The following is a 23,498-nucleotide window of genomic DNA, read 5'->3' as shown; positions in this document are numbered from 1 at the left end:
GCAAGGCTCTGCTGTGTCTGCTCTGAACTTCAGGGCACTCTGCACAGACGCAATGAGCGTGGGAGCTGCTAACACAAGCAGGGAACCTGTTTCTGTGTGCTAAACTTGCGTTAACCTGAACTACATTAGGCAGATCTTGTCATCAGGGAGTATTTGCAGAGTAAGTTTGCAAAGCAAAATGAAGGCATGTCTGTGGCATGCGCAGGCCATGAAGACTCAGTAGCATGAGCTAGTCAGCAAAGGCTAACTGATGTTTCTAGCTAATGTTGCCAGATCTATTAACCATGTTATTCAGTTTAAGGCCATTCTCCCAGCTGGTAACCTTATTTACTTTAATTGCTGCTAAATATTCTTCTAAATAAAGATCCAAATGCTTTAGCAACAGGAGCTCATACGCATTCTCTTCCATGTTCAAGGCATAGACACGGAGTCCATGAACGTGCTCCTCCAAGGACCCAATTCAATGCTTGCAACACTTGCTAAGTATTGGATCCAGCCTTACCTCCATGGAAGGTTCTGGCAGAGCACACAACGTGCATCCAGGCTTTAAAGGTGCAGTAAGTCAAAATATAAATGTTCTAGTATGTCAAATCCCCCCTTTTTAGTATCTCAAATATGTAGATAGACAGTCTTCTAGAGAGGGAAATCAGAGAATGCAAAAAGATTTTGTCTAGAAATACAAAGTGAGTGTAACAAGGACTATCAAACACAAACCTTATCTGGTGAAGGAAAAGTTCTGGTTTTAAAAGTCTGTTACAAATCTCTTAGATATTTATTTCATTACATGGAAGATGCAATTAAAACACCATTTTGAAGTTGCAGTGCAAGAAATGCTCCATCCGATAGCTCACAACAGGGCTCAAATGACAGTCTGTTCATTATCACTTATTTTCAATCAGTGTCTGTACTTTGTAGACAAGGTCTCTTGCTATCCTCAGAATTTCCTCGGCATTATGATGCTCTGCCATTTCTAAAAGACACAGACAAACATTCTTAACTGTCAGCAGCAGGAACTTTTCTGCCCTAGCATTGACACTAATGTAGCATTAGCATTAATTAATTAGTGTAACATTAGCAGCGATCCAAAAGCATTGCAGGGGGTTAGGTTTGTAGAATTAAAAATAGAATAAGTGGATGAATCCCTTAGTGCTGTAGGTCCTGGCATCAAGATCTAATCCTTCGGGTGTCAGTTCTCTTGTTGCAGAAATCCCAGTGTCCTGTGACCCCCGACCAAGAATGGGAGGTCTGTACCTACACGTGCCTGTGAACAGCCCTCCTGGGATCCCAAAAATGTAAAGCTGAACTCAACTTGATCAAAAGATGCCTCTCCCAGGCAGGGACTATTGCTGGAGTGTCTGGGATGCAAATGATAACTACAATTAGGAAGGGCTTCATGTGCATGGAGCGACGCGCCCACATGGTTCCACATACAGACGTCCGCACGCTGCAGCTTGAAGTAAGATCAGAAAGTAGCTCTCAACAGACCTGAATCCTCAGTTCCACATCAAACATTTCATTCAGCTCAGGCAAGTGCTGGTTTTTGTTTGGTTTTTTGGGGGGCGGGTTTTTGTTTTTTTGGGGGTGGGTTTTTTTTGTTTTGGTGGGGTTTTTTTGAGGGAAGCATTAATGTACAGCTTTGGAATAAGAGTGGCTGAGGCAAAAACAAAACCAAATTTGGGGCTTCTGCAACAGATGGCTGAAAGCCACAGCATTGATCATTTAGTAAATTACTGTGATTACACAAAATTGTTTCCAAACCTCTTAAAATATCCTAACAGGGAGCACTTGCATTCTGCAGCCAGGAAGAGACCTAGCTTGCGTTGGCAGAATACTTTTTGCTCTGGCAGTACACGTTGGCTAGCATCGATGGACCACTACGGTAAGCAATCAACCATGGAAGCGGTTTGGGATGTTTTGCACGAACAGTTGCTTATATGTTTCAGCCTCAGCAGGGTCAAGCCCTGTAAACAGAAATGACTCTGGCAATCTTAAAACCCGCGAGAGATTTTTGCAAAAAATTAAGCAACATTTTAGCACCTCCCATTAAACCAAGGGCAAAGAGTCACTGTGGCAAATCTTGTTAACAGAAATTCTGAAGCTTGCTTTGTGGTAAAAATTACCACTGACACTGAAAAAGCTACCATCTTCTGTGGTCCATGTAGCTCTTAAAACGTTGTTTGTGTGTGCCAAGTCAGATCTTCAGGAAGCACGTGAAAATCTGGGCTCTTCATTTATATGAAGGGGTAAGAGATTCAGAGCTTAACATGACCCAGGGCTTGTCATGACAGCAAGAACACTGCACAACTGCAGACAGTTAGTCTGAGTAAGGGAGAAGGAGCAAACTCTCATTACTTGCTTTTTATCAAAACGGCTCTCTTAAAGTCTCTTACCATTAAAAAACTTGATGATATCAGTGAAGTCCATGTTGTTATCACGGATAATCTCTCGATAAACTTCCACAAGTGCTAAGGCAATGAAAAGGACAAAATGTTCTGAAGAGATGTGCTTTGCTGCCCAAATAACTTCCCACACTGTAAATACATCCTCGTACAACAATTCTGAATGGGAATAAACATTACAAGAGCATCTGATTATTCAAATTGACCATTTCCCCCTCTCTAACTAACGTCTTACAGGCCTTATGCAGACATGAATAGTACTCGATGATGACTCCTTTTCCTCTCCCCCTCTCCTCCAGCCAACTCCTGTCACTTACTTGTGCAAGTACGGCAACAGAATTGGGTTTAAAGGAAAATTAAGAAAGAATGTAGCTGTGGTGGTGCAGACTCAACCCCAGGAAGATGCCTAAACTGCAGTAACCATGTGGTAGCAGCACAGGCAGGCCCGTTTGTTCTAGGTAGGGCTACATGACAGGCTGCAAATCTGAATGCATATCCAGGGCCGCCTTCTTGGCTTTGCAGTGAGCCGATCAGAGCAAGAGCTCTGCTATTTTTAATCAGCAACAATTAATTGTATAGTGGATGTGGGTAAGCTAGGTCTACACATGCCGCAATTCAGATACGGCCCGTGGAAGCTTTGTCTTCTTGAACCATATAGGCTCATCTTCTGCCCAGTCTGACAGTGAGGTCCAGGGGATTGGGATGTCAGGGACAGGCAATTCTCTGTGAAGGAGTAGCTAGAGGATTTACTATTCACTTAAAAGTCACAATTCCTCCCCCCTCACTGTCAGGTAGTTGCTCATAATAAATAGCTGATGGATGTGTATCATCTCCCTCTATCACCTTTGTGCTTTAGGTTATTTGAGAGGGATGTCTTCTTTTGATTCTTGCAGGTCAATCTGTAATGCAAAGGAGCTACTGACTTGCCTGATAGCAAGATGGGTCTTTTCAGTAACACTGTACCCAATGATTACAAGCAACTACTTCTGTTAGAGTGGGTGTGCAGGGATCCTGGGGTGCTCCCACAGTATATAAAGTACCTCACTCAGCAAAGCACGACAGCTCCTGAGCTATTGCTGAGCTGCTCCTTGTTATGAAATGGATGAGAAAGGCGGTATCAAAGCTTACAAAGGAGCGTGATCAACTTGGGATCACCTTCTTGAGCAAACGGGCATTTGCAGTGAGCAGAAACTTGGCTCCAACCACATTATCAGGAATTTACAACGCTCCTTTCTAAGCTTTGACTTCATTCCAGTGCTAGTTCATCTCTGAGAGTTGCATTAGCTTTGCTAGCTACAAACACTCTCGTGAGCCTAGCTGCTACTCACCATCCAGACATTTAGACCAAAACACAGAGCTGTTCACAGTTTTGCACAACTCTAAACTATAGGCATAGAACATTACCTCTTTTAAAGTCGAGCAGGAACCAGCGATAGCAGAAGTAAAAGTGAGTGTAATCTCCATTCTGGTGCATCAATTCAAAAAGCTCTGAGTCTAGAATCTAAAATATAAAACATCAGCTGTCAGTATCTCGTCTGAAGGTAGCCAAGATCAAAGGTGTTGGAGGCTGGTTAAGACTCCCATGCTGCTCTTTATCACCTGATCCTGTGGTTAGTCAGCAGCAGCTGCTTAGCACAGATCTGTCTTTTTACTATGTTTGCAAAATGCCTGTGATGTGGGTGCCCTGACACAGACTGATGAGGTGAAGCGTTACTGCTGTGCAGGTATGAGGTGACAACAGTCAATCTGCACTGTGAGTTTAAAGGTCCAAGCAGCAAGTTACAGATCCTGCTGATTTTCAGCAAGTGGCAAATTTTCATCTTCCCACCCAACTCTACTCTCAGATTGTAACATAGGAACTGGGGTGCAAAGAGTGAAATCCGTTTACCTGGAGAAAAGAAGGGAGAGAGACTTTTTCATCGCAAGTTTGTAATTCTGGTGAGCAGTGGCACAGTTCCACACTGCAACATCTAAGCTCTCTGGAACTGAACTACTACTTGCCGTACGTCTGATAGATGTCTTAAACGTGTAAGTACATCTACAGTCATTCCTCATAGATGTCATCCTAAGGGCTGCTGGATAAGCAGGGTGGCATCCTCTGTCTTGCTACTCAACACAAACACTGCAGCTGTATGTTCATGTGCTGCCTGCCATCTCCGTGCTGGCCATCATCTTTGTTGACTGACCTCTATTTTCATTACTTTTTAGTATGCCACCTATCAAACCAAATAATGGCTTATCCTGATGTTCTCACTCTTCTTTCTGCTAATCCTGCTCAGGTGCCTGGTGCTTTCTGGAGTGGAATGTCTAGGCCTTAAATCCATCCAAAAACCCACCATTCAGCAACCATCCTGTGCGATGGTCTATTTAAACTGGTAAGAAATTAAGTTTGTGCCACAAATATCAGTGTTTTCTCTTCCAAAAAGCAGTGAAGGCTGGATCTTACTGCTATTTCTCATTGACTTCAGTTGAAGCCGGACCGAGCCATAAATGGGAGTCATTACACTGTGTAGCTGGTGTACTGGAGGCAGAAGTCGGGGGGGTTTGTTTCGTTTGTGAAGTTAAGACGAATTGACCTGCTCTAATACACACTCTTCATTGTGACAGCAAATGCTGTTCCCTGAGAAGTAGGAAATCAGTTTGGGGCTGCATAAAACAATTCTTATCCTCCCTAGCTCTGAAGTACCAGATGACTAGGAACCCCAGCCATTGGAGTTCCTGCCCTTCACCGTGGCATCAAGCTAGTTCTGAGCCTCTGCCACAACCTCATCTTTGTTCAAATAAATTCAAAAAGACTCACTTGGATTAGGGACCGCATGTTGGCAAAGTGTGTGTCCATAGCACCTCCATTGGGGAAGTTCTGGCTCATCCTCTTCATCAGGTGGCTGAAGCAGCTGTAAGCCAGTTGATCTGCAGATACAATGCAGAACACTCGGTGTTGCTAATTGTGTGACTTCCTTGAACCAAAATTACGTACTGCAGGACAAGGGAAAAACCAGGTTTTCCCCTTTGCTGTTCCCTAATCCCATCACCAGTATTTAGATGAAACAGAAGACAGTACCTGACTCTGGACCATTTTTACTAATTATGTTTCAAAAGAACCCAGCTTGCAGTTGAGTTTTCAGCTTCAGCAACTGCAGGAACACAGCTACTTTGAAAATTTAGTAAAATTTAATCTGGAAGTCAGCGAGTGAACAGGGAATCCCTGAGATGCTAATGTTTGCCATTTCAACAACAGCCGCATGTAAAGAAAATACAAATCAAGAGCTGCAGGTTTGATTTTCCTGGTGAGCTAGCCCTGGTTAATGCATACAACTTCTGAAACAGCATTTCTAAAGAAAGGCCTCCCTAAAGATACCCACGTGTTCCAAAAGAAAACGCTTCCTACCATTGTCAAGTACAACCATCAAAGGAGCCAGGAGGTCACACATGCCTTGAACATAACCAACTTCTAGGTGCTCCCAAACATAACTGCAGGAAGAAGAAAACAGAAGAGATAATAGGATTAAAAATCCTCTTCCTGCATGGTGGCATCAAAAATTTGTCTTGCACCTAAAATACAACTCCTTTTGGAAGCTTTTAAGTGTCTTGTTTTAGAGTGCTGTAAAAGATAAAGCTAGAAGTCCAGAGAAGAACTAAAACAATTCAAATCTTCCAACATACTGGTATAAAATGGTGAGTATTTCTGCTGGTTTTTTTTTTTCAGGAAAACTAAAGTCTGTAAACAATCCACGATGAGGACAAAGCAGCATGTGAGACAGGAGTCTCTCTTGTAATATGACTCTTGCCGTAGGCACTTAATGTGTTGTGTGAAAGGGTAAAAGAATGTGATCAATTGTCTACTTGCAGGATGAATAAACTAATACCTTAATAATATACTTAATAATAAACTACTATTCTTCCTGTCCCTCAAAAGCCAAAAATTGTATTGAAGTCTAATTTGATTATGCGAGATCAAATCTTAAGCAGCTGTTGAATGTGTGTGTCAGAACTTTTTGACACTTCACAGTCCAGAGTATTTCACAGCTCTCTATTGTTTTCTGCTTGGACCATACCTTAACACACATGGCTTGCCTATCAGTAGTTTGTGAAAAAACAGCTAACAAAAGCATAACAGTCCATGGAAAAAAAGCCCAGATTTTTAAAAAGTACCTGGGTTTTTTTGGCTTTTGTTTTCTTTTTTCCCCTAGGTGGAATCTTGGTATCTTTTCCGAGTGTTAAAGTCTATGACACTTTCTGCTCTAAGTGTGTTTAGCCTTCATGGCAATTTGCATTCCTAAAAGTGAAAACTAGCTTTCTATGGATTCCAGCTGGTCTCAGTGGTCAAAGATGCTGTTTTGATTTGAAGGTGTAGTCTTTCTGTCTGCTTAATACATGTCCCTCAACACAGTATCTGGGCACCTCACAATTATTGTCATCTTTATAGCATGCCATTAAAGCATGGATATATTATCCTCGTAAGTAGGAAACCAAAGCTAATAGTGCATTTAGAGAATAGTTCAAGGTGACTGATAGGGTCTGTCTCTTGAGGTAGAAAGAGAATCTTCTCAAGCCTGCATTCCAAACTTGGACCGCCTATCATACCCATACTCTCTAACCTACCATCCTACCTGTTCCTCCTCCTTGCAAGCTTTAAGTTCATTAGTGTTCTTGTACAGACTATTATTTTCATATTATTATAGTTCATGAATTACGACAGAAATGTGAGAAGCAGTTCAGTTTACAAGCTGTATTACCTGCACATGACATTTCGGAGCTTCTCCAGGTTATCAGCAGTAAAATACCAGTAATTCCGATCACATCTCTGGACATCTTTATCAATTCTGTGCAAATTTAAGGCAACAGTGTCCAATAACTCTATCTAGAAGAGAAGAGTTTTAGTTAGATCTCCTGAGTTTAGAGCATTCCCAGGACTTGGTGCAGATTCGCTCTGAGAATCAACAAACCAGAAATAGTACAATTATACTTTGGGCATATGAGAGCGTCAAAATACTTGATTACTGTAAAAAATCCCAGGTAAAATGCATACGCTTTCACTGGTAAATGTTCCAAGCCTGTTCCATTTCCAAAGGGTTATTTCATACTTGAACAACATAGTTATTTCTAGTTGAACAACTTCAGCAGAGAGAGGCAAAAACTCAGCTACTCATCTGTTGACAGCAACACTAATAGAGTCGGTGGAGTCTTGAATCTAGATTTAGGTTGTGGTTCGATTTGATTAAATGCAGTGTTTAGTTTGAATTAAATGACACTGAAATCTTACAAGTGGTGTGTTGTCCACATCCCCGCACCTCCTCCCAGCCCCCGGAAATTTTTAGCTGCTAGAACCATATCACATTCTTTTCCTTGCCCTCCCTCTCAAAAAAAGACCCACATTTTTCTTGCTGTCTTATTTCCAATCTAGCTCAAAATCCAGATGAAAAGATTTCGACGCAAAAACCCTCAGTTATCGTCCCACCACCTGTAGTTCTAGTTTGGGACTGTCTCTCATTAAATCCTATCTGAAAAAGTACAAGTCTCTGCTAGAAAAGCAATGCTGTGCAGAGAGACGATGATACTGATGTTGTGACCTACTGTGTAGGATGCAGCGCAGACAGAAGCAACATCCATTAAATAATCCACCTGGGAACACAGCTGCTCTTCTGATACAGAATCCTGAGACTGCAGTACAACTGACTTGGCTTTCTGCATACGTGGTGTGTCTGGGTCAGTCCTTTCCAAGTCAGTGCTAGCCGTTTCTTCAGCCCCATCTTCGAAGGAGACACTCTGTCCGTCATCAATACTGGACAGGATGCCCGAGGCCACAGAGTAGTTCCTCGAGGATGGCAGCCCAGAGTCGGGGGAGTCAAACTCCACAGACTGTTGCTCTATGGCAGCTACTGCTGCTGGCGTGTCGGCAGACACCACGGTGAAAGTGGGGTCGTCCTGACCTTTTGAGTCCCGCTCCGCTGAGTCCATTTCATCTACAGATATAAAGACCTGAGGGTGGGCAGGGGAGAGAAGATTCGGATAAAGCAGAGAAGAATAGAGAAGCAAAAAACATTAATGTAGCAAACAAACCTCCAGCCACGAGAGAAAAATGACTACATTACTGCAGTGAACAAGATTACTGATTAATAGAGCTTCCCTGCATGCAAATAGTTGAGAGCTCCTCACTCAGTCTTTATACTGAGACTGTAAGTGTAAAAATAATACCAATTTGTAATCTCATATCCATCTCCTATGATGATGTCTCCCCATTTCATAATCTTCAATTAGAAATACCTTGGAAAGCAGCGAAGCTTCCCGACCTGCAACACCAGCAATAAAACATCTGGTCATTGCAATACATCTTTGAAGACAACCAACACACCTCAGGCCTCTGACAATCCAGTTCAGCTGCTGCTGTTTGAAGTCAAGACTGGCCTTCAAATTCTTTTCACGCAACCACTTTACCTCTTCTCTTGCTAAAAAACTCTTTGTTGAACTATTTCAAGTTCTCTTCTCTCTTGCCTTACTGAAATCAGTTAGCTAACTGTTTGAAATCTGCGTAAGTAATGGATGCCTATAGACACATTTGGCACACATATGCCAGCATTCCTGTCCAACAATATGAAAAGAAACCCCTTTCTTGGTTATTCAAGTTACAGAGGGGTTAATTCAGTTTGCCCTTCTACTGCTTAGTATCTTACCTTAGATTGACAAATGTCCCCTCTCCCAAACTATAAAAATCACACCCAACCTGTCAATCAGGGACATGACAGAAGCAAAAATATGCTTTAATAGTAGCGATCTTTTGCTCTATGCTGGATTTGAATAAAGGACCTACAAGTAAGAGATCTAGAAAGCTATTCCTCCTCTGAGAGAAGGATCTTCTATAGTAGGTGAACCTTAAAGCCCTTTAGGCAGGTCCTGCTTAAGAACAGCTACAGACTAACCAAAATACAGATCTGCTCTTAGCTCTATTATGGAGGCACTAGAGCTTCAAATTCTGCACAGGATTCAAGTAGTCCCAGACTGATGGAGCTGTGCTAACCTAAGTGTCTGCTTCCCTGGGCTGTACCTCTGCAAATGCCTAGCCTCCCGTGCTGCCTGCATCATACGGGTGAATGGGAAGGGAGTACCTACATCGTTGCTGATGGTAGAGTCCCTGTGAATCAGTCGCTGGACATGGCTGTCAATGCTGCTGCCTGACGAAAACTTTGCCAGTGTGGCAGAATGCGATTCTTTCTCTCGCTGCTTTACAATGACCTCACAGGCTTTCCACTCAGCCATGACCTTCTGATACCGGAGAGCAATGTCTTCATCCACCTGCAGACAGACAGACAGACCCCGAAATGCTGATCCTCCTTGAAAGATAGCATTAACAATGAGTGGAAGCCAGGAGGGGGAGGTCTAAAGCAAGTGTAATGTCTCAAACGAAAAGCCTGAAGGATCCTGAAGCCCTCTTGCTAGAGCACACATCACTGTGACTGGAAGGCGCAATGACTGGAGCAGCAAGGTGTTGCGTATTTACTGCAGGGAATAAACTATCACTGTAGACACCAGAAAGATTCATATAAGCATGCATATACGCTATCAACAGTGCTTTGACATTGTTCAGGAAAGAACAAAAGATGTCACTGTCTGTCATGTGAAACCTTACATAGAAGTCAGATGCAATCTGATGGAGCAATTGCTGCCTCTAATGGGATTATTCCTAATTTCATTACACCTCCCTTCCCAACTCCTCCTCTATTCCAACTCTAACATAGCCCTTGCAATGAATTCCAGGTCATAGGTTTCTATACATCAGCCTGTACAGAGTTAGATGCTGGAAGAGACTCCTGAACAGTAGAAATCCCAGCTCACACAGCCCCAGTCTTGGGGCTGCACTGCGCACGGCCAGATCCAACCACTCTGGTTCCCATAGTAATAAAACAGATTTTTGCCACTTCTGGCTTCCTCTGTTGAAAGACAGACACAGAAACCCCCCTTGAGCTATTAAGGGACACGTAGTAATTTTACTACTCTGTCACTTGTCAAGAGCTGAAGAGAAACCGCAATTGTGAGTTGGCTTCAGGCTCTGGACTCTGCTGGCTAGAGTTGCTACCAGAGCATTCATGCTAAGAGCTGCAGGCTATTTGTCACTTGAGGTAGCTGTTGAGTCATAAATCATAAAATACAACAGTTAGTAGAAAGCTGGAGGACAGCCATGTTTGGGAGTGCCCCAGATACTGATGGAGGACTGCAAAAATATCATCAGAAGGCAAAGATGATAAATCACCTGCGATGACCTCAGATAAGGACACGATAAGTTTCCTATACGTGCAAACGTTATGACTGTTTTCATGTCATTCATTTAATAGACTCTTACATTCAATGGTAAGCTTTAGACTCCAACATTTCTTTGAGGAGTCTGTTACTACTGTTATTTACTACTGGTGTTGAGTAGCTCATTAGAATTCCAGATAAGGTTTGGAGCACCCCTGTGTTAGTACGCTACAAACTCAGGGGAAAAAAATTTTCCTATAGGAAAATTCCTATAGGAGCTTGCATTCTGCAGATCAGATCTTTTATACCTCGCAACATATCTTTATGAATTTACTGTAATTCCTATTGCACAAATGGACTCAAGTATTTCTCTCTTCCTGCCAAATCTCTTATGTTCTAGCTGTAAACAGGCATGTGCCCTTTGAAGCTGGGGCTAGAATCCATGAGTTGTGGCTCCAGATCTCCCACTCTAAAAACTAAGTATCTGGGTCCTTTTTTCAGTTCCAGACATACCTTCTATTTCTACACATGGATCATAAATCTGATGGTTCATATACCTGTGGAGAACAGACAGCAAAATGCAATCTATGCAAGAAACCTCCAATATCCTGTATTTCTTGAAAATTTGAGTTTAAAAAAAAAGTATAATTAATGGAGCACCAAAGGAAAATGTAATAAATTCACACTGCATCTGGAAGTGCTGCAATTTAGCCAGAAGCTAAGCTGAAGCTCTGAACCAAATTCATAGAACTGTTTGGAAGGGCCCTCCCTTTTTCACCAAGACAGTAAGAGTTAGGGAACCAGCCCACGTGGTGCTCCTGAAGGACTTCTTCTTTCAACTTGTGCTGTATGCAAAAAGGGGTGGTAGAGCAAGTTCCCTTGTAGAACAGATGTACTTTCCAGCAGGACTACGGCAATGTATCAGCCTGACTGGATGTCTGGATTTGCTTCTCTCCTGAGGCAGTTTGCCTGGCCTTCAGGAGATGAGGCAACCAGCAGGACTTACTGCCCTTGGTGGTTTCTGAGGTACTTTGTCTTCTTCCGATGCTGATGTCACGGGAGGGCAGGAATTTGCCTCAGCAGTGCACAGCGGAACATTCTTGATGTACACACTATAGCCGGAAAATCTAAATGTAAATACCTACAAAGATGACTGGATTCAGGGTGAAGAATCTGGATTGCGACCCAGTTTGAACAGTTATGGGGTATATTTCTCCATCCGTGTTCAGAACTGGTTTAAAAAGATTAGTGTGAGGAAAAACAAGTCAAATTACTGTAGCAATTTTTAGTAAGAAAAATATAAAGTGCCCACTGTTTGCAAGATAGCTAATTTTTCCATTGCAAGGCTCTAGGTCAGGCTGCCCTTCTGATCTGCAGGTGCTCACAGGGATATAAACTATCCCTTGGAATATAAAATAATTGGGAGTTAGCAAATGCCAAATGTTTTGATATATAAACCACTCCTTATCCATTTAATCCAGAACAGGATCAGCTACTGCATGAGTGCTACCTCCCTGGTAATAACACTGACAGAGAAGCAGATTAATGTGTTAATTATATTCCAGGGCAAACCTCATTACTGTTCTAGACAGTTCAGCAAACATTTGGGTGATTCTTAATGTCAGTTAAAAGCAATGTTTTACCAACATACAAATCCAGACCTTACCCAGAGGGCAGTGTCCTACTATAGTCCTATGGCTCTGCGAAGGAGAACATCCCTTTCCTCAACAGCCAAGGAGTAAGACCAGCAGCAGTGTTGGGGTCTGTAATGGCAGACGGGTGCTCCCACTACCTGTGAGCCCAAGGACTGCAGGAGACCTTTACGCTAGCGGAGGCACTACCCGATCTGCTCATCACAGTAGGCCTATACTTAAGTTCTTGCTCTGCACATGATCAGCTGTACAGCTGTGTTACGGTATGAGCCTGAGCCTATTACGCATCACCTGAGGGTAGTATATTAGCTTTGGCTCAGTACTGCAATAAAAATGCCACACCGCATTCGTGTGGCAGCTATGCTGGATCAGATGAAGGCTGGTGTAGCCTAGCAGACGCTTACGGAAAGCATATAGTAGTAAGGAACTGGAGTATTGCTGTCTTTTTCTCAGCAGTCTGGCTTAGGACCACATCCAGTTTCTGTTAGTAAGCGTAGCTGAGTGAAGGCATGACTGTGCCGTTTTGCCCAGCCCTATCAGTTTGTTACCAGCCTGGTTTATTATCAAGGCACTTGCCCAGTAATTACTACAAATGAAAGCACTCAGCAAAGTAAGAAGTTGGTATTGCTATAAACAGATTAACAAAGGGAGAGAATATAACTAAGAGATGGGCAAATTGTAGTTTCATTAATGGAAACTATATACTTAATGCCAAGTTTCAGACTGTGAAATAAGGCTGTGACATAACCTAGGCAATTATTCACTGATCAGCGTTAGCAGCAGCATGGGAGATATTAAGAGGAACAGTGTCTCTCATGAAATTGTACCTTGTGTTTTACAGAGGCACATCTTATTTAAGTCTAGCAAAAGCATAATGAATGTACAAATCAAACCCTCCTCTGGGTATTTTTAGCCTCTAGACAGTAACTCCAAGTGCACTTCAGAAGGTACTTCTGGGCTGTTCACAGCTCCAGTAGCATTCCGCACATGCAGTGGCAGTATCATGTCGATAAAGTAGTTATTTCAAAGAGCATTTTGAAGCATAACTCAGCCAACACACCATATAAAAGAGGGATAACTCAAATTACTATCCAAATATGAGTGTCTCCCCATTTTATAAGTGACAAATTTGTGAAAACAGGATTTGCTCGGGGCAAGCGCATGTCGCAGGCAGAGGCTGAATGCAGGTTTCCTGACTTCAATAAAGAACTCCCTTTTAGTGATTTTTCAGACATGATAACACGATATCATAATCCCTCTACTAACATGTGTCACTCATGTTTTCAGTAGCATTTTTCCCTTAGGAATATTAAACAATAATAAAGACTAACACTTGCTATTCAGAAAACAAAACCTATTCTGCAAACATAATTCAGATCTCCGGAAAGCTGTGCTTACCTGGTCCATCTCCTTTTTGGCCATGCCGAATTTATAGTGACCTAACAAGAATGGCCATACTTCCTTTCGAATCTCATGCTGTACCCCACCGTAGTAAACTCTTCTTAGTAATTCCAGTTCCTTGTAATTCTACAGCAGTCAGGAGAAAGAAGTATTGAAAGTAATACGTCTTTATTTTCCTCAGGCATGCTCACATTCACTTAATACCAAGTATAAAGACAGTGAAATGCATGCGCGGCACTAAATACATTTTGCAACTTCATGCATGCCTTTAGGGCCCTAGCTCAAATCCGGTCTAACGTAAGTTGTCATGCCTCCCATGAAAATAACCTAACTTTTAAGAGACTAGAGGAGTCATGAGATCAGTTGTTTTGATGTTATGATATCTTTGCCATCATCAGAGATGCAAAGGATAAAAGAGGTTTTAGGAATTGACTCACTCTCACTAGAAAGAGAAGTGATCCTGTGAAGACTAGAAAACACCTTTAATGCTTCCTGGTTATCCCAGTTCTAAGGGATACCATGCTCGCTGCAGCAGTGTGTGGGAGCTAGTTTAATTAATGATCATAAAGGTATTCTGTTACTTACCTTCTTGTCCTTCTGATACTTGCTCCAGACCTCTTTAGTCAGGCCTCCTGCAGCACTGGATGGTTTGTCAGGTGGGATAATAGTGTGGTTCACGAGGGCAGACAGATGTGTTCGCACTGTCGACAAATGGCGGCAGTAGGCAAGCCCTGTGGTTGGGGCGGGAGGTAAACTTATAAATGAGCAATCTACCTAATATCAGGAGCCCCTTTCTGAAGATGAAGCTGTGACATTTTAAACCTGCTGCTAATAATCCTTTATGAACTAAACTTGCATTGTACTGTATAAGAATGAAGAATTGCAACAGAGCCAAAGATTAAATAAATCTTTCACAGACTAGTAAAATCCAAGCAGACTATTATGCTGCAGTGTAAAACTACATTCTGTCTTCACTAAGCATCAGTTCGCCCATTGCTATATGTAAAACCCACAAATAATGGAATTATGAAGCTGTGATTCTTGAGTCACGTCCACCCTACTGCCCTGAGGTGATCTGACTCAACAATAAATTTGGGTTTGGACTGCTTTCTTCACTTACATCCATAAAAGGCTCTGGAAACTATTTGCCTCTTCATGCTTTCACACAACATCTTCAATGGAGTTCTGTGGAGACACATTAACAGGAACACGATAGGTCACGAGGACAGAGATCATCATGAATTTTACGCTGATCCCTATGACCTACACATAGCAATTCTTTCTCTGCACCAAGATTTATTTAGCTAAAGGACAACAATAATGACAAATTACACTTTTTAAAGCATTCTCCCCACCAGCGTTTTGGCCCAAAACAGATTCACCCGGCACATTTAGCTACAACTGCTGCAGGTGCATTGTAAAGGTCCTTGTCAAATTAGATGAATTGTTGCCCTTCATTGTAATTGTTAATGACTTGGTAAAGAAAACGGTTCCAGAGCTGAATTATATTAAAGCACACAGGAGAAATAGATGCAATTTTTCTATCAAAATGTGACTTGAGAGTAGTTTAATAGGTTAGTTTTAATAAACTAAATTTCTTGCTGTATAACTCCATCTTTTTATGTTAGAAACTACTTGAAAATTGTTACTCTTCGTCTCTGGTGCTGCAACCGATAAAACCTTCCTGCTTTTAACTGTGGCATGCACAAAGTCTCCCAGGTAAGCTCTCTGCTCAACTTGCTTACCTATCATGGATGCAGTTGCAGCAGCTGGGTATATCATAGGGAGAGCTGCCCGTTGAACAGGAGACACATGAGGAGCCTTGGCTGCAGTGCTCCAGCTGCCACGAAAGCAAGTTTGCCCCAAAGCCTTGCATCTCTATCATTTCGCTGGCGTCTAGGGAAAAACCAAACAACACAGCAGGCCATCAACCTTTCTTCTTCTTTCCCCCTCTTCCTTCTGTGCATCCTGATGGCTTCATGCTTTACTTCTCAGCAGGTTCTGAACCTTGATTCCAAAAAGGGGAGAGCACCATCCTAGTGACCTCAGAAATACTGCTCTCGGCACATCTAAACCAGCTGCATGCTGTGCACGGTCACTTCCCATAAAGTCAGGTCCCTTCACCATTTCACCCTTTCTTGCCCATGCACATCCCAGTTCGTGTTTCAAGAGAACAGAGAAAAGGGTGCTGCAGTAAAAACTGAAGCTGGTTCTTGTGTAATGCTATGGTAATGTTATTCATGGCCAGAAGAGATCATCTAACCTGACCTTCTATTTAATTCAGGTCTCAGAATTTTATTTTGCAGTTCCTGGAATCAGCCACATAACTGCTAGTCCAACTAGGGTGAAAGTTTGAGCATAAAAGAAATTAAGACAAACTGATTCAGTTATTTTCAGAAGATGCTTCTTTCCCCCTCAGAACCAGATCCTAAAATATTAAGCGCGGAAGGATAGTTCAAGTCCTACTAATGTCAACACTGTGTTTATAAAAGTAGGATACTCTGCAGGAAAATGTGATCCAACAGTACAGTGCAGCTTCTTGAGTTATCCCTGCTCCACCAAATCTATTTGCCTTTTTAAGCAGCTTCAGGAAGGCAACCCAAAAAATCACCCGTTGCCTTCAGAAAGCTTGGCTTCAGCTCTTCAACTTTCCCAGCTGGCATTTGAGCTCTTGGGTTTTTTGTTTTATAATAAATAACTGGCCTTTCAGCTCACCCATGATTAAAATTAAGGCAAATGCCGTAATACTGCATGTCACCAAATTAACATTTGTAAGCAAAATCCAGTCCCCTGGGCCGTGCTTTCAAAACATACATTTGTTGGGTGGTGGTAGGGGCAATTCCAAACCATCTCATGCATTTTAAATCAAGGTAGCATAAAGCATTTTAGTAGTGCCTATTAGAAAGTGGGCATAGGTGAGGAAGGAGTGGAGTAAAAACATTTGTTAACAGAAAAAGCACAGGCTCATGCGGAAGCAGTCATGTGTATTTCATTTCACAAAACAAAGTGTGATGCAAAAATGCTCTTCACCTTAATTCTTCAGGAAGGAGCTGAATGACCCAGTATTTATTGCAGCTTCTTACTGGTTTCAAATAAAAACCATTGGACAAGCATTTTTAGATGATTATTTTTTGCCTCCCCTCTACAAACAAGAAAAGTGGGTTTTTCAGTTTTAATTTTTTATTTTATTTTTTAGAGAAACAAGGAAAGAACCCCACAGAACCTAAAGATTCAGATGAAAGGTACCTGAATTAGTGAAGAATTAGAGTGAACAGCATCTTTTATTTAATTGTAGTGGTGTTATCTGTAACTTCAGCTACATGCAAAAGTCGAGCATGTTGCAAAATGTGAAAGCAAATGGCTAGCAAACCTGCTACAACAGTGTTGTCATTATTTAAAAGGGATGCTGCTGGAGAGACAACAGCCAATCCAATCTAGTTCAGCGGGAATCACTACTCAAACAGCAGACATATTCCTAACTCTGCCATTACCTTCAAGATTAAATAAGCAAAAGCAGTTATCTGACAGCCGTTCTACTGGGACAACTTAAAATTTCCATCACCTGACTAAAGACTAAATTGTGTTTCTTATGCATTAGATCACAGCATTAGCCTCTTAACATGTGTATGTGGCAGTGTTAGACCTTCCTCCTTTCCGTTATCACCCATATCCAGACATGATCGGTTAAGACACACAGAAACTTCCTGAAAGAGTATCTTTTTTCAAGGGGAATGCAGTATTTTTGGAGTTTCTTTCCATCCATACCTTCCAAGAACTCTTTATTAACTTGGGCTGGGCTTTGTCAGTTTCTAGGGACTACTACCTTGGGATAAGCGTGTGGGCAGCCTAGAAGAAATGAGGAGGATCTCCTTGAACACATGTTCATATCCTACCTAAACAGAACTTAAGCACTATACAGAGATGCAGGGCAACTGTTGTCTCCTACAGTCAGTCCCACCAGACCAGGGCTAACATCTATTTGGAACCAAAATCATTGCTCCACTATTTAAAGGTACGAGCGTCTTATCTGTAGTCAAGATACGCTGTATTTTTCTTAGGAAACAGAAATACCAAAAAAGCACATTCATGCTAACGTAACGAATGAAAAATATAGACAAGAGCCAAACTTGCAAGCAGTTGCTCTCCTTCCTACCTCCTCTGCAGATGTCAGACTTTTGAGAGCTACTTTACAGCCTGATAACAGAGAAGATTCTGTTCTTGCTGATACGCTCCAGTTATTAGGAAGAGGCGGAGGCTGTTCTGATTATAACAGGAGCGCGCCAGACTTGGCACATGCACTCAAGAGGTATCAAGGCCAAAAGTCTGGCGGTATTGAAGCTGTGCCGTAACTGGTAAGCGTAGAGGGGGGAGAGATTTCACATGAACTAGTGGAGCGGCCTCGACAACACCTGCCTGTCTTCTGAACAACTACAAGCCTTAGAATCCAAGCTGTGCAGGAGGGGGTTGGCCTGGGGAGTGGATTATTTTGTACAACATTCAGCTTCCTCCTTTGAGAAAGCAAGGATTTCAGTCTCCAGAACTACGCTACTAGATCCTGAATGCTTGCTAATACATACACTTCCTGAGAATACCGACTTAATACATCTGTTATGAATTGCTTTAGGAAAAGAATTAGATGACAAATTTTGGAGGGTGGGGAGTCTTGCAGCTGATATCCGAAACCCACCTAGCCTATGAATGCAAGAAGTGGAATGAAACCACCCAACCACAGAAAGGTATTGCATCTCCATACAATCTTCTCTGCACGCTTCTGCTACCTTACAGAGGTATCCAAAGTGTGGGAGCATGCATACTTGAACCATCCCTGGGCTGAAACTGTAACTCACTACACTTCTGCCCTATTCTGGCTACAGAGGCACACTCCATTTCTCACTTTGCCCAGCACATCTCTACTATTGCTGTAATGGTTCACCTCTGATCCTTCCTATGCAAGGCTGCCCTCCCCAGTCTGTTATGTTGTACACGACTAGCTCATGGAGGGAGAATACAAAGACCTGTTATACTCCCTCCTCCTCTTGTGTGAGCATGCTCTAGTACCCAGCTTTTATGAAGGTGGGGCAGGAAGCCTCCGGAAGGAGAGAAGGTTTGTCTGTTCAGCAGCACACATGCTCAAAGGAGAGGGAAGATGCTGTTGTTTCCACTTCCCATAGGTTGTGAGCATATTCCCAGCCTCTCTGCACAGCCAACTTAATCTCCAGATCTCGTGGCATGAGTGAAATGTTTTTCCCTATAATAATGCCAACACTGTTGTATGCATCAGTGGAACGAGCTGCAATAGAGCTCTGGGACACAGGGGGAGGAGGATAAAAACCTTTCATCCTATTAGGAGCTGTGAGGTTCCGAGAGCAGATCATTGATAGCATTGCGTGTAGCTTATCTTCCTCCTCCTCATCATCGTCAACAGAGGCAGAGCGGCTGGCAGCTAAGTGGTGGTAGTTAATAGTTACTGCTCAAAGAAAATAGTGAAAGAGGAGCATAAGAAGAGAGAACTCGATTCTGTGGGAAAGCTCAAAAGGACATGTTCAGCAAAGACAAAGGACTTGAATCCTGCCCTCTTCTTGAAGGCACAAGCTCCTGTAAATGGGTATGAAAAATGAGTTTCCTACAGAAAAAAAGCATGCTCCACCAAACACAGGCCAGCTTCTGATTGTGCACAGGCTGTGTTCCCAGAGCACATGTGTCACATCATGGCAATGGAGAAAGGTCCCAATGCCAGCCTGCAGTAGGTGAGTATGCTTTTTAGCAAAAATCCATGGGAGTTCTAGGCTCCAACTAGCTTCTCTCCTTCACCATGCCTTTATCAATGCTGTGGCCTCTTTTCCACTCTGAAACCTGTGCCAGATGCACCCAGACAGCAAACATTCTGCTCCCCAGCTCTGTCTGGCACTGCAAACATGCAAGGTACAGGCCTCCTCCTAAGGAAGCCTAAGGCAGGAGCCAGCTCGCTCTGTCTTGCACTCTACAGGCAGGTCTGTGCTGAATGTGCCCACAGAATCTGCAGTCCCCTTGATTCAGGCAAAGGCTGAAAATGCTTTTGCTGGTGTGTGCATGAACTTACCTGTGCAAATCCAGAAGCCCTAATAAAGCATGGCAACCATTGTGGTTCAGTCCCCTGGGGTAAGGCGGGTTCAGTTGAGATTTCTGCTTTTTCAGCTGCAGTAAGTCCCAGTATGAGCAGTAAATCCAAATCCCCTGTAAACTTTAGGGTCTGATCTTCCTGGGAAATTCTTGCTTCTTTGCCAAGGGGAATAAAACCGAACACGCTGTTTGAGAACTAGCTCAAATGCCTTCTTGCATGTAAGGAATTTGTATTCACTGATGACATGAGGTGGTTTGGTGCTTGGGAATTCATTTAGTTTCCTTGGAAGGGCCTTTATTTATCCATTGTTAATTCTTGCTTCCAAGCCAGGAAAACTTAGCCCAGGGAGTTCTTGGGGTACTTTAAGAGTTGAGTTTATGGTTTGTTTTGGTTTTTTTTTTCCTAATAACAACATTATGAGCAAGCAGTGTGGCCAATAAAAATATCCTCACTTTGGGAGCAAAACTGCTCTTGGCTAGTCAAGCAATCTTTTTGCTTTTAGTCTTAGTTTGCAAGCCCAGGGGAGTATTTTGAAAACTTCCTCTGCAAAACACAGAGTAAATATAAATAAGATTCCCCACCTCAACTCCATTTCCACTAAGATAACAAGTTTCACTGCATTAAGGAAACCTACAGTAAGCTGTACCTGTTGATCACAATTATCACACAATGAAAGTTTGCGATAGGTTCCCCCCCGCCCCCCAAAACCTGGCTTGTCTGTTACCTTCAGTTACTTCCCAGGATATTACTTCAAGGTTTTCCTAGGTTTTTGTTTTGGTTCGGTTTTTTGTTTGCTTTTTCTTAACAAAGCAGAACAAAGGCACTTACTGTTATCATGCTTGTGTCCTGGATAGATAATTCTGAACACATAGTCTGTAGAAGCATCTTCAGCTGGCATTTCCTCTAGGTCCACTGATTTGTTGCTGTTCCGTTTTCGAAGCTTTGGAAATACCTTACCCTAGAGAAAATAATGATTCCATACATTCAGCTACGAATGACTAACAGAGCACAACCAACTAAGTACTTCAGACCTTTGGCATCTTAAATCTTAAAACTAAACTTTCAATGTTGGGAGGAGGTGCAGGAGAAAACAACAGTAGAATCATATATAGCAGGTGGTTTAGGGGTAGTTCACACAACTTTTCCATGTACTGAAAAAACACAGCTGCTTCTTAAATAATCCAAGCCTCTGACAGCAAGTATGTCCCAGTCCATTTGAGTCTTGGTCCCTATTGTTTGGGTTCATATTTTGATACAATAGCAGATTCCAGTTCATTGCTCAATGGGGTCCTGAAAGTATGAACAATTTTTATAGGCTATCTGTATAAGAATCAAATTGGATTAAATGGAGTTATTTTGCCTCCCACTTTATTATAAAGCAGCTGGAAATCAATGCCCAGACTCTGTGGAGCAGGACGCTGGTTGAACAAAGACATTAAGATCATCCCTACCTACTACAAGCAGCTCCTCAGAAAAGGCAGTACCTTGCCCTGTTGGGACCAAAGTGGTGGTTCTAGCTGACCACGAGGCAGAAGACCATTTTCCAGACAGGAAAGAAATGCGAGGAGGTGACCTCCTTGGGGGAAGTGCAGCGGAGGTCTCTGAGTTCCATCCTGACTCACCAAGACTAACGTCCATCTGCTTTCTGCTGCAAAGGAGGACAAGGGGAGTCCACACTGTTACATCGGAACCTCTATTTTTTGCTCTTACCTTCTAAGTAAATTTTATTTGTGATCATCTCTAAGTAGATAAATAAACCTCTGTAAGTCACAGTGCAATCTAGGGATGATGTCAGTCCTTTAGTCCTAAAGAAGCTCAAGATACAACAGTAATATAATAAATAATAATAAATAGTAAAGGAATAACTAAACTAAGTCTCTGATGTATGACATAACTTGACAAAGGACACACAATTTAGAATGAAAACCAACCTAATGGATATAACCAGAGGCTGTCAGCTTTATTCTCGTGAGAACCAGCAAGTCACATTCCCTGTTGTAAATTTTTCTCATCTATCTTCACTGTCACTAGAAATTTAGCACAAATAAGGAAAACCACCCTGGGCTCTGGATACTCTTTTAAGCATAATAATCTGCATCTTGTACAATTTTCAAAAGAATGTAAGTGAATTAGGTTCTTAGTTTCCTTTTCCAAAACTGAATGAATGAGGCATCTGAAGCCACCTGGGTAAAGGGAGGATCTCTAAGAGCAGGATGTGTTCCGCAGCACGGCTGCGAGTTCCAGTCTGGTAGGTAGGTGCTGTGGCAGGACCGCCAAGTGTCTGTCATCTTGTGCAAACAACAAAAATCATGTTGTATATACACCTGGCACCTGTTACTGAAACAGCTTTCTCAGTGAAGAACAACAAAGGCTGTCATGTTTCACAGCTGTCATTGAATTCCCTTTTTCCTAAGGAACTGCCACAAAGCAGAGTGGTGATGCATCTGACCAGCCAGTGAAATACTGGACAGGCACAGTGTCCTGGGGAAGCTGACTGAAGTAAGGCAAATGGACCTGAACTAACGTTGCAGTTGTCATCCTCTACCAGCTAGGATTCTAGGTTTTAACACTCATCCCCACATGTCCATAACTAGTTAGAAGTGTTAATGACACTGAGAGAGGAACAAGTGTCTCTCCTGCTTGTGTATTTTAAGGCAATATACATAAACCGTCTTCTAAAACAGGCTCTTAGTTCAAAAGGTCCTTTAGTCCAACTGTAACTCAAATCTGACTCCAAATAAAATTTCTGAATGTTCTTTGTCTTTGCTCTGTGATTTTGACTTAAGGCTTGTGGTTAGGAAAAACGGTGGGAGAGACGTTTTGTTCCAGATTCCTCTCCCTACCTTGAATGGGCTACTGAGAACTGGATGGTCAGAGGGTGACAGAGGGTGGCTCTGATTACACACGCTCCCTTTCTACAGGTTGATGATCCCACTATAGATGTGGCTGACAGACCTGTTTTTCCCCCTCTCCTTTCTTGTAATGGTCAATGGATGGAGGATCATGCTTAATAGAGCCAAAGCTTCTATGTTTAATACCTGCCACTGACAGTTTCCCATAAGTGCTGTTCTGCACAGATGACTCGGAAAAAGCAAAGCACACAGAAAAAACAAAGAACATAGAAAGCAATTGACAACTGGAGCAGTGTTAGGCAGAGGAGTTCTTACCAGGCCTTTCAGTGAAGACATCTGAAGAAGAAAAATGGTCTGCCTCCTTTTGCAATAAACCCCTAACAGGCACCGTATAAAATGGTAGCAGCATTAGGAGCAATAACATTCACCTGGCAGAAAGGGGCTTTGGGAGTGCCCCCGTGAGAAGAAGGTTTATGCTTACGTTGCTGATGGCAGTGAATGCAGACGATCTGGCTGAGTGGCACTATTAATGCGTAGTCCCAGTAAACACTAATAGGGAAGGAAAAAGTGCAGGAAACATTTTTTTCCATATTCAGGAGTGCTTGCGGTTCCAAGCACCCAATAAAAAGACTCTGCGAAGTTAATAACTGCTTATTAAATTTGGTCAATTAAGGTAAATTAATAGCCAAGTAAAAGGCAAAGGAACTAGTTCTCCACAGTGGATACATGTGGCACCAGCCTTTCCATAACCTCCCTTTCCCTGTTCAACCTCCCCTCCACCCCACTGCCCCATACCAGGTTACAACAATGCTCTGGCTAAGATTAAAATGCCTGGGGCACAGACTTCATGATGGTCTTGTAG

The 23,498-nt window shown here is 42.5% G+C and overlaps 1 protein-coding gene across 1 annotated transcript in view; it reads right to left on the bottom strand.

Annotated features, from left to right (window-relative positions):
- Positions 1–866: 866 nt before the first annotated feature.
- Positions 867–23,498, bottom strand: part of SGSM2 (small G protein signaling modulator 2) — a 60,486-nt gene continuing 37,854 nt past the window's right edge. Inside the window, exons 9-23 of the mRNA XM_009318810.1 lie at positions 23,118–23,185; positions 21,269–21,429; positions 20,613–20,742; positions 15,430–15,580; positions 14,805–14,869; positions 14,270–14,415; positions 13,682–13,810; positions 9,507–9,689; positions 7,974–8,378; positions 7,136–7,260; positions 5,788–5,870; positions 5,200–5,309; positions 3,804–3,900; positions 2,391–2,558; positions 867–970 (exon numbers count right to left, since the gene is read on the bottom strand). Of these exons, the coding sequence (XP_009317085.1) occupies positions 882–970; positions 2,391–2,558; positions 3,804–3,900; positions 5,200–5,309; positions 5,788–5,870; positions 7,136–7,260; positions 7,974–8,378; positions 9,507–9,689; positions 13,682–13,810; positions 14,270–14,415; positions 14,805–14,869; positions 15,430–15,580; positions 20,613–20,742; positions 21,269–21,429; positions 23,118–23,185 (2,110 nt within the window). The 3' untranslated portion in view covers positions 867–881. The remainder of the gene's footprint in view (positions 971–2,390; positions 2,559–3,803; positions 3,901–5,199; positions 5,310–5,787; positions 5,871–7,135; positions 7,261–7,973; positions 8,379–9,506; positions 9,690–13,681; positions 13,811–14,269; positions 14,416–14,804; positions 14,870–15,429; positions 15,581–20,612; positions 20,743–21,268; positions 21,430–23,117; positions 23,186–23,498) is intronic.

Source organism: Pygoscelis adeliae, unplaced genomic scaffold (genome assembly GCF_000699105.1).
Source record: "Pygoscelis adeliae isolate BGI_AS28 unplaced genomic scaffold, ASM69910v1 Scaffold392, whole genome shotgun sequence".
NCBI classification, from domain to species: domain Eukaryota; kingdom Metazoa; phylum Chordata; class Aves; order Sphenisciformes; family Spheniscidae; genus Pygoscelis; species Pygoscelis adeliae.
This window is presented reverse-complemented; position numbering and strand designations above follow the sequence as displayed.